The 17,866-nt window shown below is 44.4% G+C and overlaps 1 protein-coding gene across 1 annotated transcript in view; it reads left to right on the forward strand.

The window, feature by feature from the left end:
- Positions 1–578: 578 nt before the first annotated feature.
- Positions 579–17,866, forward strand: part of LOC124805498 (protein O-mannosyl-transferase TMTC2-like) — a 941,575-nt gene continuing 924,287 nt past the window's right edge. The window contains exon 1 of the mRNA XM_047266062.1: positions 579–732. Within this exon, the coding sequence (XP_047122018.1) occupies positions 579–732 (154 nt within the window). The remainder of the gene's footprint in view (positions 733–17,866) is intronic.

Consider the following 17,866-nt stretch of genomic DNA (forward strand, 5'->3'; position numbering starts at 1 on the left):
TAATGTACGACGGCCAACCTCGGACCTGTTCCGGTTGCGGGAAAGAAGGTCACCTACGGTCTGAATGCATTCAACGACGTGTCGCGCAGCTCCCGTTGTCGGAAGCGTCCGTCACACCCACGATGACCGCCCTACCGGTCACTTACGCAGCGGCTCTTGCCACGTCTACAGTTTCGTCCAGTCCGTCGCCCGGTCCTTCCGATCGGCACGTCCCACCGTCCCAGTCACCAACGGACGGTACAGACGTCCCACCTGACAACCTTGCCGCCGAACAGGCTCCCGCACCGGACGCTGAGGAGACCAGTACATCTTCACAACACCTGTTTGACAATTTCATTGTACCCACCGACGCCTTCGAACCAGGTCGACGCTCCTCCTTGCCGTCGTCCGACACTGAGGAACACGTGCGCAAACAACGCTCGCCACGTAGGCGCAAACGCCGTCGCCGTTCACCCACGGGCTCTCAGAGCGTTGCCACCCGCGACGACGAAGACGACACCCAAGCTGCCGACATTTCCACGCAGAGGTCGGCGGACAACTTTCACAATGAACAAGACATTTCGCAGGACGGGACCACCATGGAGGTCGCCACGCACAATGTAACAATCGGTGCGCAGGTTGAGACGCCTGTCTCCCCGCCGACAACTCCAGATCTCTCTCACCACGACGCAATTCCCATGGACATTGGACAGACCCACGGCACAGGAGCATGGGCCGACGACATTGAGGAAGGTACGCCCCCTCCTCCGGATGAGTTACCTCCGCCGGACGAGGCTACCTGTTAACATCAAAAGCGAGGCATTGCAGCTGATGGGACGGGACTTCCTGTCGGTGCCCTCCTCTTACTTCCCTTGGTGATGGTAGATGCGCGTCCACCACCACTAAAACAAACATACCGGTTTGCCACACTGAATATCAACATGATCGGCACTGCACCCAAGCTGCAACTCCTATGTGACATGCTTCGGGCCTCTGACGTCGACGTCGCCCTTCTTCAGGAAGTACGCGTTGCCACACTACCACCAGTCTACGGCTACGACTCATACACGTCCACATGTGATCAATCAGGGCGTGGAGTGGCTTTCTACATACGCGAAGGAATCCCACTCACGGACACGACAATCCTTCCCTGTGGAAGAGGCATGGCTGTTACCATCTTCGACACGCGCGTCATCAATATCTACGCTCCGTCTGGCTCCACGACCCGTCGGCAGCGGTCCACTTTCTTCGGACATGACGTGGCGCCCCTGTTTTCTGGACGCTATGATTGCCTTATCATGGGAGGCGATTTCAACTGTGTCCTCCATCCGCAGGACCAAGTACCTGGTTATTCGCCATGCCCGGCGCTGCTCACCTTAATCGAAGATTTTCATCTAGTGGACGTTTGGGAGAAAATTCATGGCAATACCCCCGGTTTTACCCATTATACAGCACATTCTGCGAGCAGACTGGACCGGTTTTATGTCTCTGCTCACCTCGGCAATGAAGTCGCCCAAGCTGAACGATGGCCCCTTGCATTTTCGGACCATTGCGCCGTCATTTGCTCCCTGGCTCTGCCACCTCAGTCAGTGTGGCGCAGCAGAGGTTACTGGAAGCTTAATACCTCCCTCCTTAATGATCCACACTGCCGACAATGTATTGCCACTACATGGGCGTCTTGCGAAAGACGCCTTCCGCAGTACACATCCACGTTCCATTGGTGGCTCAAATGTGCCAAACCTGCGATCAGAAAGGCCTTCATACAATGTGGCAAGGAAGCAGCAGCATGGCATCGAGACACCACAGATTTTCACTACGCCGTCCTCCGTGAGCTCGATGCGCTCCCTCCATCACCTGACACCCACAGGGAACGACAACGTACTAAAGCTCGTCTCCTCTCTCTTCAACGTGCACGACTGCATGGTGTCGTGGTGCGTTCCCGACGACAAGACCTCCTCCACGACGAAACCCCATCCACAATCCATGCCGCATCCGACTATAGTCGTCGACGTCGGCTTTTCGTCCCCAACATCACGACCTCCGATGGTGTTCACCACACAACACAGGCGGCGGTCGTGTCCGCCTTTGCTGAACATTATCGCCAATTTTATGATGATGAACCGATGGCGACGCCCATTCCTGATGATCTCCGTCCTTCCCCTGATCGGACTCTCACCGTAGCGGAGTCAACGTCCATGATGTCTGCAATCACCGCAGAAGAGGTGGTAGATGCGATCAACAAAGGGGCCAAGAACAAATCAGCCGGACCAGATGGTCTCCCAGTGGAGTTTTACCGGGCGTTCACCACGTTAATGCTTCCTCGCTGGACGGAAATGATTCAGGAACTCTTTACTCCGTCCTTCCCAATTCCACCTGAATTCGTCACTGGCATTCTTCTACCTGTGCCTAAACCGAAGGGAGGGTCTCATGTCTCTGCATATCGCCCCCTTACACTACTGAATGCAGACTATAAAATCTACGCACGCCTCTTAGCAGCGCGCATACGCACCGTCTTACCTACGGTCCTTTCACCTGAACAGACTGCACGTGGTTGTGGGGCCACCATACAAACAGCCCTAGGAGAATGCCGTGACCTCATTGCACTGGCGTCGGTTTGTCGCCTTCGTGCAGCACTGGTATCCGTCGATTTCACGAGTGCCTTTGATCGCGTTCGACACCCATTCCTCCTCATGGTGGCGACGCGTATGGGGTTCCCATTGCTTTTTGTCGATACCATTCGCCGGTTACTCCTTCCCGCGGTCTCGATGGTACAAGTCAATGGGAGGCTTGTAGGACCGATTCCTATACGCCGCTCTGTGCGTCAAGGATGCCCTATGTCTACTTTACTATATGCCATTGCACTTGAGCCCCTCGTCACTGGACTTACCTCTAGACTGCAGGGCCTCACTTTGCGTGACCACACCTTTCACTCTAGGGCTTATGCGGACGATCTCCTCTTTCTCACCCGCTCCTCCACGGAACTCAATGACGCCATCCAATGGATCCACCAGTATGGACGTCTTTCTGGTAGCATTCTTAATGTCAGTAAATCGACTATGATGCACATTGGGCGCGGCCTCCCGGCTATGGTGCCGACCCCACTCCCAGTTAGTGCCACCCTTCGTTACTTGGGTATCGAATTTACGAGCTCCACACACCGCACAGTGGCCCTGGCTTACCGGCGGCTTTTGCAGTCGATTCGGCACCATGTTCGCGGTCAAGTGCACCGTAACTTAAACCAACTCCAACGTGTGTCCTATGTCAACATGTATGTCGCCCCTAAACTGGTACACGTCGCCCAGATCCTCCCAATGCCGTTACTCCTTGGCCGCCGCATCCAATCAGCCTTTGGATATTTCGTGTCAGCAGGGGCACTTTTCAAAGTCCGCTACAACACTCTAACACTGCCTCCTGCAAAAGGTGGCCTCGGACTCGTCAACGTGCGGGCACGCTCTTCTGCACTCTTTGTCCACACTCTGTTGCGGCACTGGCAGGGGCCGGTCCCGTCCTTAACACGCAGTCTCTTAGATATCCTCCGACCAGCTTCTCTCGATCCACCGATCAATGTGGCACCTATTTCTCCATTATTGTACTACGTCGCGAATTGTTTCATAGAACTCAGCTACGTTCGGGCCGATCTTCCAGTCACCCGTCCTCCCCGTACAAAAGATTATTATCGTTTGTTTATGCTGTCCAACCCTTGCGACCCCATGGTGCTACAGCATCCTGACATTCACTGGCGCACGGTTTGGGGGTGTGTGCATGCACCCTTTTTACCGTCGTCTGTGTCTGCACTCTGGTATGTTTTAGTCTACGGAAAATTCCCGACTAATAGTCGACTTTATCGCATAGGACTGGCCACCTCCCCACTCTGCCCTGACTGTCAGCTCGAAGACACCGACGAGCACCGTCTTACGTGCCCCCTGAAACAAAACGTATGGCTCCTCATCCAACGAATCGTGGGCTTTTACCTCCGTGCCCCGCCAACGACGGTAACCCCGGATTTCCTGTTGTTGCCCCAGACATTTCACTACCCTCTTGCTAAGCACCATACCCTAATCCGGTTTCGAGGACAGGCTTTAGAATATCTCTTTCGGAGTGGTCCGCATACAGTCCTTGACTTCTGGTACAAAGTTGTGACCGCGCATAGCACCCTCACCCGAAAACCATCTTACCGACAAACTTTTGCCGGTTATCTCCGCAGCGTCTTCCTTGACCCCCCTCAAAGTTGGGGTTTACCATGCCTACCTGTCACATGATGCAACACCCTTATCCATGTTCTCATGCATCGACCAAAAACAAACACAATTTTTTTTTTTTTTTTGGAAGAAGACAGAATATGTTATATTTTGTTGTATTTAATGTTTTTCTTTTTTAATATTTTTTTTTTGTTTAACTAACAGTCATTTGTATATTTTTAAATGGTACCTTGAAGAACTTTTGCATAGTGAATATATATGTACTTTTAGTTTGTTCAATACAAATTTTTAAACAAAAACAAAAACAAAACAAAAAAATAGGAAAACAGGATATGTTCTAATTTGTTGTATTTCATGTTATTCTAATAGTTTGTTTACCTAACACTCATTTGTATATGTTTAACTGGTACCTTGAAGAACTTTTGCTTTGTGTATATATATATGTACTCTCCGTTTGTTCAATAATAAAGAATACAAAAACAAAAAAAAGGGCGCCAGCTTTACCGGCACTCGGTACCCCTGACAGCAAAAAAAAAAAAAAAAAAAAAAAAAAAAAAATAAATAAATTTGCCCGCGAAAGGCAAAGGTCCCGAATTCGAGTCTCGGTCGGGCACAAAGTTTTAATCTGCCAAAAAAAAAAAAAAAAAAAATGGTAGAGCACTTGCCGGCAAAAGGCAAAAGTCCCGAGTTCGAGTCTCGGTCCGGCACAGTTTTAATCTGCCAGGAAGTTACATAAGGATAGTGATCACACAGAGAGATACGGAAAACACAAATATATAATTAGTAAAAAACATGGATTAAGGAGTAACTGAAGTTCACACCAAAGAACACTTTTTGCAGTCAGTCAATTATTATACCTAATATAGTCAGTAGTTAGTATATGCTATCTAGTTTTATTGCATCCTTTAGTTTGTGCACCTCTTAATCATTTTACCCATAATTTCATCAAACTTCCAACAAATACAACTGTTTGCTTTATCTCTTTGCTTCTTTCTATCACATTTTTGATATATGTTTATTAGTTCATATTATTTAGCTCCATGGGGTGTAAAGTTAGTTCGCCTCCACGTGGTGCACCCTGGGTAACGCTAAATGAACTAACACAACTGGTGGCAGACCGAACGAAGAATTCCTGCCCCACATCACAGTGAAACAGAACGACAGACAAAGCGCTATGCAAGATACATACAACGGTCCTTTTAGGGACCAACTGACAAAGGATCTCGGACCATGCATCCGAATCTGCCATTTCAATATTGAGGGCATAAGCAGAGCAAAATGTCAAGTATTGCAGAGAATTTTACACGATAACGACATTGACCTGGTAGCCATACAGGAAACTCATGCTGAAAATAGAGTCCAACTTGAAGCTAGAGGATGGATTCTGGGATATGATCTTCTTGGAGCCACGTATAACAGACACTATGGCGTTGCGACATATGTGCGTGGGGACATAGAGGATGCCTTTCCAGTTGAAGCCTCCATTGCAAATGATATCCATGAAGTTGTCATCAAAATAGGAGAAGTTACAGTAACTAACATCTATAAACCTCCTGCTACTATATGGCCAGCTGAAGTGATAAAGATCCACCCACACCCAAGCGTATACGTTGGGGACTATAATAGTCACCACGAAATGTGGAAATATAGTACGAATGATAGCAATGGAGACATGCTGGTCGATTGGTCCGAGGAACAAAATACGTATCTGGTCTTTGATGCCAAGGACCGAGGGACATTCAGATCAGCCGCATGGAACTGCGACTATAACCCGGATCTGTGCTTTGTTTCGAGGGATACAAACGATAAACCACTGACAGCCTCTAGAAGGATCCTGACGGACTTCCCTCATAGCCAGCACCGCCCTGTGCTAATTAATATCGGTGTATCCATCCCGATAATAAGGTCTTACCCTCGACCAAGGTGGAATTTTACAAAAGCTGACTGGACAAAATTCTCTGTACAACTTGGTTATACCTTGAGCTGGATCCCTCCAACCAGCAAGAGCTATGAGAGGTTTGTGGGAGCGGTCATTAGCTCTACGAAAACAGCGATCCCAAGAGGGTACCGCAAAAAATACATTCACGGTTGGACAGGGATATGCGATGACCTGTACGCGGAGTTCCTCAAGAATGGGGACCGGAAAATAGCGGATGAACTATTACATAACATCGACTTTATTAGACGGCAAAAATGGGAGAATACTGTTGAAAATCTAGACTTTTCAAAGTCAAGCCGACAAGCCTGGTCCCTACTGCGTAAACTTGGAGGCGCAAATCCACCTGAACATAGAAAGGACGAAATATCTCCCAACAAGGTTGCATTCCGCATAGTTTCTGTGTCTAGAGCCCCACGAAGAAAGCACACAACAAAAGTGAAGAAAGACTTAAAAACATTAAAAAGGACCCGTGTAATGGACTCAGAATATTCATCAGATATTCGCATCGAGGAGGTTACCAATGCCCTGAAGAAGGTTAAATCAGGCAAAGCTCCGGGTTTCGATGGTATCCACCCTGAGTTCCTCATACATGTCGGAGCCTACACAAGACAATGGTTGGCTAAGTTGTTTACGGACATTCTCCAAGTGGGTAACATTCCTCCCTCACTTAAACGAGCAAAGATCATCGCAGTCCTGAAACCTGGTAAACCAGGCGATAGACCAGAGAGTTACCGCCCCATTGCCCTTCTCAGTATGGCCTATAAATTACTAGAAAGACTGCTCCTCAACAGAATAGGCCAGACTATACTCAAAAAAGCCCTATCGAACAAGCAGGATTCCGTCCATATCGCTGCTGTACAGATCAAGTCCTATCACTGACAACATATATAGAGGCGGGGTTCCAGAAGAAACATAAAGTAGCTGCAGCATTCATAGACCTAACAGCAGCCTATGATACAGTTTGGAAACAGGGGCTCATGTACAAATTAATCTGTGCCGTCCCCTGCAAGAAGATAACCAACCTCATTGATGATATGTTGTCAAACAGAACCTTCCAAGTAATAATGGGGAATGAGAGAAGTAAACAGATGAAACTCAATAATGGACTCCCACAAGGCTGTGTCCTTGCCCCCCTTCTTTTCAGCCTTTACATCGCTGACATGCCTGCAACCAGATCGCGCAAATTTGGTTATGCTGACGACTGGGCTCTAGCAACAGCCAACAGAAATATAGAAACTGCCGAAGATGTCCTTACGAGTGACCTAGGGATTCTCAGCGAGTACTTTAGAAAATGGAGGCTACAACCTAGTGCTACAAAGACGGAAGTATCTGCCTTCCATTTGAACAACAAAATGGCCAACAGAGAACTGCAAGTCTATCTAGACGGGAAATTACTAAATCACAACAAACACCCAAAGTACCTTGGGGTTACCCTAGATAGGACACTAACATTCAAAGAACACCTGACGAAAACTGCAGCGAAACTTAAAACACGCAACAACATATTGCAGAAGCTCTGTGGCGCCACTTGGGGCTCCACAGCATCTACCTTAAGAACATCCGCACTTGGCTTGGTGTATCCAGTGGCAGAATACTGTGCCCCAGTGTGGCTCAACAGCAAACACACACACATGGTAGATAGCCAACTTAATGCAAAAATGCGTATTATATCAGGCACAATCAGGCCAACTCTTACAGTGTGGCTGCCCGTTCTCAGTAACATAGCCCCTCCTAACCTGCGCCGTGAACACGCTCTGGTTAGAGAATTTCAAAAAATCATGACTAACCCTCAATTAAAAATCCATGAAGATACTCACGACATCCAAGGAAACCGACTCCGGTCTACGCATCCTCCACTAAAAACCGCACAGGCTCTGCACCAAACCAACTTTAAAATAAATGACCGATGGAAAGAGGAATGGGAGAGGAGAACAGCAGTAAACTGCCACAGTATGCCGTGCATCTTTAGTAAACCAAAAGGATTTGATTGCCCTCGCAAAGTTTGGTCAACTCTTAATCGCATCAGAACCAACTGTGGGAGATGCGCCGACCCCTTACACAGATGGGGTAAACTTCCTTCGGCCGCTTGCGACTGTGGCGCTGAGAGACACACGGTCAAACACATCGTGCAGGAATGCCCACTAAGGGCATACGAGGGTGACCCACAGGATTTCCTAATGGCGACCCAAGAGGCAATCGACTATTTATTATCTAAGCTGGACGTTTGCTTGTGATTGCTCTTCTATGAGTGTAAATTTACAATTGGCGGTGTTCTTATATACAAACTGTTATTTATTGCTCTGTTTATACATATGTGATTTTTCTTAAATCGTGTTGTTTCTATAATTTTTACTGTGATGTTATGAGCCATACGCTAAATAAAAAAAAAAAAATTTAGCTCCATTAGTCTACCTAACCATTTGTCATCTTTGCCCTACCTATTCATATTTCATCTGATATGTACCCTACCAAGTCATTTCATCTCAGATTCATCTTTGTACCCATTTCTTTGCTCATGTATACGTTGTACGCGTTTCTTTCTTACTTTTTTTCTCTTTCCTTCATTCTTACACCTCCTTCATGACTTCTTATATATCTCTCATGAGTTATGTCAGCTCACTACAGTACTACAATTAACATAATTATTATACTACGACCTCTTATACTAACAATTTATACAGAGAATAGTCATTGTAAAGAAATTCAATAAATGACACTACTGTAAGAGGCAAATGCAGTCGATAATTCCTTAAGCTAAGGCAATGCATGTTATTATATTACATGATATGTAAATACAAGAAGACAGTTTGCAATTTCACACATGTCGGCAGAAAAATATATATGAAAGAATCTTATCGTACCATGGCAAAAAATAAAGCTGAAGAGTAAAAAAAAAAAAAAAAAAAAAAAAAATCATTAGCATCTCATATACTTCCTGCATCTCGTTTCTCTTATTACTCTTTTTCATCTCATTCTAAGTATATTGTCTATCCATGTCACACCACGCGAATCATGAAATTCATCTTCATTTCCAAAATTTCCCTAACACCTAGGCTGATGAACAGTACTGTTATGACGTCGTCTCATAAAGTTGTCAAGTTTATCTGTTAGACAAAGAAAAGGCAGATTCGTCCTGCAGATTCCATAGAAGCTAATTTTTGCATGCATATCGCTACACGCAAATAAAAAAAAAATGTCGTTCATCAGTATAAACAAGAAAATAGACCCTACCACAAAGACAAGTCACGAAAAGTTCAATGAGATACCATATGCTAAAAGAGTGTGTCACGGTATTGAGTGCCAATCTAGGCTGAGGTAAATCTTTGCAAAACATATTTCGTGCACAAGTGGAGAGAAAAACGTACACTTCTCGAATTCCTGTAAAATGTACATAACTCTTACATGTTGTCTTGTTCCGACGAAAAAATAGGCACTTATGTCTAGTAAAACGTCGAATAATTTGAATCAGAGAATCATAAACTCCACATCAACGTAATAACTGTGCTGTCTCAAGTCACGTTACTTCCATTCACTATTGTCATCTAGCCACATCTTTTCAAAAACTTACATTTTAAGGCACGAAATGCATGCACACTGTATAAAATTGACTGTAACAAGAAACAGAGTCCCTATGCCCTAACCATTACTCACTTACTCTTTCTCTACGTTAATCATTATAATCAATGTCTCATTCTATTACGACGGACTTTCACAGTTTTTTCTTTTGTGCGAAGCATGAAGAGATACTATTTCGTGGAAAGACAAAATTGCTCCAATGACTTAACAAATTTTCCAAGTTGGTGCTTTGGCCGGCACACAGGTTTAACCGGTAAGGATGTTCCAAATCAGTGCACACTCCACAGCAAATCAGTGTCCACACAATACAAACATTTTTTAAAAGGTCAGTGATTATTTTGTAAATTTGTACATTTTGTGATGTGAAGATAGTGGCGGTGTTAGTAGTTACTTGATGATCGCCAACGACTCAAAGCGGTAGAGAAATGTGCGTGTGTGTGTGTGTGTGTGTGTGTGTGTGTGTGTGTGTGTGTGTGTGCGTGCGTATGTGCGTGCGTGCGCGCGCGCGCGCGTGTGTGTGTGTGTGTGTGTGTGTGTGTGTGTGTGTGTGTGAGAGAGAGAGAGAGAGAGATATTTTTTTACCAGTGTCGCTCAGTTCTATATATGATAGGCATGGAAACCTTCTCATGATCCTCTACTCAAAATCCTATCACGTGCGCTTTATGAGATTTAACGACAAGTGAATGATTGGCCACGAATTAGTCACGCCAATGGTCAACAGTCTGAACAAGCACTGACAAAAAAATGGTTCAAATGGCTCTGGGCACTATGGGACTCAACTGCTGAGGTCATTAGTCCCCTAGAACTTAGAACTAGTTAAACCTAACTAACCTAAGGACATCACAAACATCCATGCCCGAGGCAGGATTCGAACCTGTGACCGTAGCGATCTTGCGGTTCCAGACTGCAGCGCCTTTAACCGCAAGGCCACTTCGGCCGGCTAAGCACTGACATTTCCTTTGATAGGAACAGCAACTGTTTCACTTTTTATTAATTCCATTTGTAATATTCCTTCCTGATACCAAACACACAAAAATTTGCACAGGTCTCTCTTCACCTTATCTCACTTATCGCAAGTTCGTCTACATACTCATAACACCACGCTTCGCAGCCGAAGTCAGCCTGTCTCATGTAGGGGTACCAGTACCATTCAATGCGCTTAATGTTGACGTAACTCTCAGATGTTGGAGAGGAAAAATAAAAAGGAACAGGACACTATGCCATTTCGGTCTATCTCATCTCTGATTCATCTTTATTAAAAGCTTACCTAGCAGTTTCGCGACTAGACATTGACAGCAGTGTTACAGCCAATTGAAATATATAACCGGAACCAAATGGTATATAGAAGGGATAAGAAATGAATTCAAAGCTGGGAGATTTAAAGTTGGGCAGCGTAGATATAGATGGGCCTACGAGGAAACAATAAGCAGGGAGGAAACAAGAAACTGTATCACTGAAGGAGCACAGAATCTACAAGGGAAGCAGAAACTGACGAAAAGGAAAAAATAATGACACAAGAAATTATGGATCTCATAAAAAAGGAAACAGGTTGAGAAAGATAGATTTTGAGCGATACAGAAAAATAAACACTAAAATAACAACTACGTGCACAAGAAAAAACATAAAATGGATGAGACAAACAAGAAGGGAGATATGAGACCTAGAGGAAGCAAAGACAGACAAGACGTGCTCAAAAATTAGATCTCTACAGTTTAAATATGGAACACAAAGAAACATTATCAGAGGTAAAAAGGTAGCATTCCGTTTGGTTCTGCAAAAACAGCAGATAGGCGAAGCGAATACACTGATGAATTATTTAAGAGTGCTTAAAACAACTTCACTGACAGGGAATCGACTGGAGAAGACATCACTGCAGAGTTATTAAAGAATACTGGTCTCATTTTTCTCTGTCATATTTTCTTTCAACTGGAAAAGAGCCACAGCTACTTCAACATCTGTTGCAAGCTCGTCTTCTACCTGCAAACCTGCGTGGATGGAAGGTTGTGGCATGGTTGTGGAGAAAAAGAAGAACAACTTTTGCTAAAGGGTTTTCAAAAGAGAATTTTATTATCCCGGTCATTTTTCCTGACTCAGAAAATAGGATCTCAGACCTTCAAAAAGTGCAAGAACTCTTTTATCCAGTGGTACTATTGCTTAATAATTTCCTCTGTTCAAATCTCAGCAAAGCTGCGGAAAGCTTTCCGTAATTCTATTCGCACCGAACCATGAACGATGGACCTTGCCGTTGGTGGGGAAGCGTGCGTGCCTCAGCGATACAGATGGCCGTACCGTAGGTGCAACCACAACGGAGGGGTATCTGTTGAGAGGCCAGAAACGGGCGGTTCCTGAAGAGGGGCAGAAACCTTTTCAGTGGTTGCACGGGCAAAAGTCTGGATGATTGACTGATCTGGCCCTGTAACACTAACCAAAACGGCCTTGCTGTGCTGGTACTGCGAACGGCTGAAAGCAAGGGGAAACTACAGCCGTAATTTTTCCCGAGGGCATGCAGCTTTACTGTATGGTTAAATGATGATGGTGTCCTCTTGGGTAAAATATTCCGGAGGTAAAATAGTCCCCCATTCGGATCTCCGGGCGGGGACTACTCAAGAGGACGTCGTTATCAGCAGAAAGAAAACTGGCGTTCTACGGGTCGAAGCGTGGAATGTCAGATTCCTTAATTGGGCAGGTAAGTTAGAAAATTCAAAAAGGGAAATGGATAGGTTAAAGTTAGATATAGTGGGAATTAGTGAAGTTCAGTGGCAGGAGGAACAAGACTTCTGGTCAGGTGAATACAGGGTTATAAATACAAAATCAACAGGGATAATGCAGGAGTAGGTTTAATAATGAATAAAAAAAATAGGAATGCGGGTAAGCTACTACAAACAGCATAGAGAACGCATTATTGTGGCCGAGATAGATACGAAGCCAACGCTACCACAGTAGGACAAGTTTGTATGCCGACTAGCTCCGCAGATGATGAAGAGATTGATGAAATGTATGATGAGATAAAAGAAATTATTCAGATAGTCAAGGTAGACGAAAATTTAATGGTCATGGGTGACTGCATCTCGTGGTCGTGCGGTAGCGTTCTCGCTTCCCACGCCCGGGTTCCCGGGTTCGATTCCCGGCGGGGTCAGGGATTTTCTCTGCCTCGTGATGGCTCGGTGTTGTGTGCTGTCCTTAGGTTAGTTAGGTTTAAGTAGTTCTAAGTTCTAAGGGTCTGATGACCATAGCTGTTAAGTCCCATAGTGCTCATAGTGCTCAGAGCCATGGGTGACTGGAATTCGATAGTAGGAAAAGGAAGAGAAGGAACTGTAGGAGGTGAACATGGAATGGGTGTAAGGAATGAAAGAGGAAACCGCACGGTAGAATTTTGCAGAGAGCGTAACTTAATCATAACACTTGGTTCAAGAATCGTAAAAGAAGGTTGTATACATGGAAGAAGCCTGGAGATACTGAAAGGTTTCAGATAGATTATATAATGGTAAGACAGAGATTTAGGAACCAGGTTTTAAATTGTAAGACATTTCCAGGGGCACATGTGGACTCTGACCTCAATCTATTGGTTATGAACTTTAGATTAAAACTGAAGAAATTGCAAAAAGGTGGTGATTTAAGGAGAACCAGAAGTTGTAGAGTGTTTCAGTGATAGCATTATGGAACGATTGACAAGAATGAGAGAAAGAAATATAGTAGAAGAAGAACAGGTACTTTTGGGAGATGAAATAGTGAAGGCAAAACGAGGATCAAGTAGGTAAAAAGACGAGGGCTAATAGAAATCCTTGGGTAACAGAAGACATATTGAATATAATTGATGAAAGGAGAAAATATAAAAATGCAATAAATGAAGCAGGCAGAAAGGAATACAAACGTCTCAAAAATGAGATCGACAGGAAGTGCAAAATGGCTAAGCAGTGATGGATAGAGAACAAATGTAAGGCTGTAGAGGCGTATATCACTAGGGGTAAGATAGATACTGCCTACCGGAAAATTAAAGAGACCTTTGGAGAAAAGAGAACCACTTGCATGAATATCAAGAGCTCAGATGGAAACCCAGTTCTTAAGAAGGGATAGCAGAAAGGTGGAAGGAGTATACAGAGGGTCTATACAAGGGAGATGTTCCTGAGGACAATATTATGGAAATGGAAGAGGATGTAGATGAAGATGAAATGGGAGATATGATACTGCGTGAAGAGTTTGACAGAGCACTGAAAGACCTAACTCGAAACAAGGCCCCGTGAGTAGACAACATTCCGTTAGACCTACTGGTAGCCTTGGGAGAGCCAGCCGTGACAAAACTCTTACCATCTGGCGAGAAAGATGTGTGAGACAGGCGAAACACCCTCAGACCTCAAGAAGAATATAATAATTCCAATCCCAAAGAAATCAAATGTTGACAAATGTAAAAATTACCGAACTATCAGTTTAATAAGCTACGGCTGCAAAATACTAATTCGAATTCTTTACAGACGAATGGAAAAACTGGTAGAAGCCGACCTCGGGGAAGAACAGTTTGGTTTCCGTAGAAATGTTGGAACACGCGATGCGATACTGACCCTACGACTTATCTTAGAAAATAGATTAAGGAAAGGCAAACCTACGTTTCTAGCATTTGTAGACTTAGAGAAAGCTTTTGCCAATGTTGACTGGTATACTCTCTTCCAAATTCTGAAGGTGGCAGGGGTAAAATACAGGAAGTGAAAGGCTATTTACAATTTGTACAAAAACTAGATGGCAGTTATAAGAGTCGAGGGGCATGAAAGGGAAGCAGTGGTTGGGAAAGGAGTGAGACAGGGTTGTAGCCTATCCCCTACGTTATTCAATCTATACAATGAGCAAGCAGTAAAGGAAACAAAAGAAAAATTCGGAATAGGAATTAAAATTCATGGAGAAGAAAAAAAAACTTTGAGGTTAGCCGATGACATTGTAATTCTGTCAGAGGCAGCAAAGGACCTGGAAGAGCAGTTGAACGGAATGGACAGTGTCTTGAAAGGAGGATATGAACATCAACAAAAGCAAAACGAGGATAATGGAATGTAGTCGAATTAAATCCGGTGATGCTGAGGGTAGTAGACTAGGTAATGAGACACTTAAAGTAGTAAAGGTGTTTTGCTATTTGGGGAGCAAAGTAACTGATGATGGTCGAAGTAGTGAGGATATAAAATGTCGACTGGCAATGGCAAGAAAAGCGTTTCTGAAGAAGAGAAATTTTTTTAACACCGAGTATGGCTTTAAGTATCAGGAAGTCGTTTCTTAAAGTATTTGTACGGAGTGTGGCCATGTATGGAAGTGAAACGTGGACGATAAATGGTTTAGACAAGAACACAATAGAAGCTTTCGATATGTGGTGCTACAGAAGAATGCTGAAGATTAGATGGGTAGATCACATATCTAATGAGGAGGTATTTAATAGAATTGAGGAGAAGAGAAATTTGTGGCACAACTTGACTAGAAGAAGGGATCGGTTGGTAGGACATATTCTGAGGCATCAAGGGATCACCAATTTAGTATTGGAGGGCTGCGCGGAGGGTAAAAATCGTAAGGGGGACGAAGAGATGAATACACTAAGCAGACTCAGAAGGATGTAGGTGGCAGGAGGTATGGGGAGATGAAGAAGCTTGCGCAGGATAGGGTAGCATGGAGAGCTGCATCAAACCAGTCTCTGAACTGAAGACCACAACAACAACAACAACGTGAGATAAGGTGAAGAGAGACTTCTACTAATTTTTATGTGTTTGGTATGAGGAAAGAATATTACAAATGGAATTAATAAAAAGTGAAACAACTGCTGCGCCTGTCAAAGGAAATGTCAGTGCGTGTTCTTACTGTTGATCACCGGCTTGACTAAGTGGTGCTTTGACAATTCTACAGTAAAGCCAAGAGTAAAGTCGTATGGCGTCATTTGCTGGGAGACACTGGAGAGCAGGTTTAGCAGTCTAATTGGAATGGGTTTTCCCTATCCTTTGCCAATACTCGTACTTTCCCCAAGCGAATTGCGAGTGCTGTGCGTTGTTTAAGTACACTAAAGCGCCAGAAAAACTGGTATATGCATGCGTATTCAAATACAGAGATATATAAACAGGCATAATATGGCGCTGCCGTCGGCAACGCCTATACAAGACAAGTGTCTGTCGCAGTTGTTAGATCGGTTACTGTTGCTACAATTGTGGGTTATCAAGATTTAAGAGAGTTTGAACGTGATGTTATAGTCGGCACACGAGCGATGGGACACGGCATCTCAGGGGTAGCAATGAAGTGGGGATTTTCCCGTACGACCATTTCATGAGCGTACCGTGAATATCACAAATCCCGTAAAACATCAAATCTCCGACATCGCTGTTGCCAGGAAAAGATCCTTCAAGAACGGGATCAACGCCGACTAAAGAGAATCGTTCAACGTGACAGAAGTGCAACTCTTCCGCAAATTGATGCCAGATTTCAATGCTGCGCTGTCTTCAAGTGTCAGCGTGCGTACCATTCAAAGAAACATCATCGATTTGTGCATTCGGAGCCGAAGGTCCATTCGTATACCCTTGGCTGCACGACCTGGTCTGGGCTCGTCAACACCGACATTGAACTGTTGATGATTGGAAACATGATGCGTGGTTGGGTGAATCTCGTTTCAAATTGTATCGTGCGGGTGAACGTGTACGGGTATGGAGACAACTTCATGAATTTATGGACCCTGCATGTCATCAGGGGACTGTCCAAGCTGGTGGAGACTCTGTAATGGTGTGGGGCGTGTGCAGTTGAAGTGATATGGGACCCTTGATACGTCTAGATACGACGCCGACATGTGACACGTACGTAAGCATCCTGTCTGATCACCTGCACCCATTCGTGTCCATTGTGCATTCCTACGGACTTGGGCAATTCCAGCAGGACAATGCGACACTCCACACGTCCAGAATTGCTACAGAGTGGCTCCAGGAACACCCAGAAGGGTGCCTGGGATGCTTTTGCAACATGCTGTTCAGAAGAGGTCTCCATTCCCTCATACTCTTATAGATTTATGGACAGCTCTGCAGGATTTATGGTGTCAGTTCCCTCCAGCACTACTTCAGACATTAGTCGAGTCCATGCCACGTCGTGTTGGTGGGCTACACGATGTTAGGAAGGTGTACCAGTTTCTTTCGCTCTTAAGTGTAAAGGGCATTAAGAACGAATCTAGAACAAGTAAAGGCGTCCGACAGCGCTGTGATATCTCTCTGTTTTTTATTTCTTAATAGAAAGTGCAATGTAAACAATGAAAAGCTACAGCAAAGGGACTATCATTAACGGTAAGCAAATACGTTTTATTCGATTTGCTGATCATATAGTAGTTTTAGTAGGCTGTGGAAAGGGCATGAACTAAAAGTCAAACATTTTGCCTGATGCCTTGGACCATCACAAACAAAAAATAATCACAAAAGAGACTAAAGCCATAGATAGTAACATCGAACAGACAACTAATGGCAAACATTAAGGTACGAAATAAAATACTAATGCAAATAAATAGTCTTAACCACTTGATGAGTACACTAAAGGATAACAACAAATGTACAATGGATATTAAAAGAAAACGAACAACCGTTTTAATACAGAAACCATAAAATGGAGACTGATTAACAGTAAACAGAGATGAAAAACTAAATTAACTGTACAGCTACCTCGACATAATATTTTCAAAATACATCTTAAGGGAAAAACCTTGGAAAAAAATTCAGGCCCAGAATATTCGTATTACAAAGTGTTGGTAGCGGAATGGACTGCAGCAGCTACAAAAAAATGGTAAAAATGGCGAGAAAAAGAAGGAGACAGTTACCTCAACAACGAGGTGCCTTTATCATATGACGGCGAGGTTTCTGAGGCAACGCTTTCACTGTGGTGACCAGAGCTTCGGAGATATCCGCTGAATTTTGAAAACTGCAAACAGCTAACTACTAATAAACCTCGGTGTGACAAACATGAAAATTACCCCGTATTTTCAGCCCACTCTGAGATAACAGTCCCGCAGTGTGGGTCGCGAGTTTCTAACAGACGCACTCGTTAGGGTCCGTTCTTAAGTTTCAAAAGGAAAACCGACCGAGCAGTAGGAGAAAAACATCTGCTGAAGAGGCGGTAATTTGTAGCACTCTTTCTCAGTGTATTCCTCGAGAACAAAAAGGGGTCGCCTTGCCGGATATTGCGCACG

This window comes from Schistocerca piceifrons, chromosome 7 (assembly GCF_021461385.2).
Source record: "Schistocerca piceifrons isolate TAMUIC-IGC-003096 chromosome 7, iqSchPice1.1, whole genome shotgun sequence".
Taxonomy (NCBI): domain Eukaryota; kingdom Metazoa; phylum Arthropoda; class Insecta; order Orthoptera; family Acrididae; genus Schistocerca; species Schistocerca piceifrons.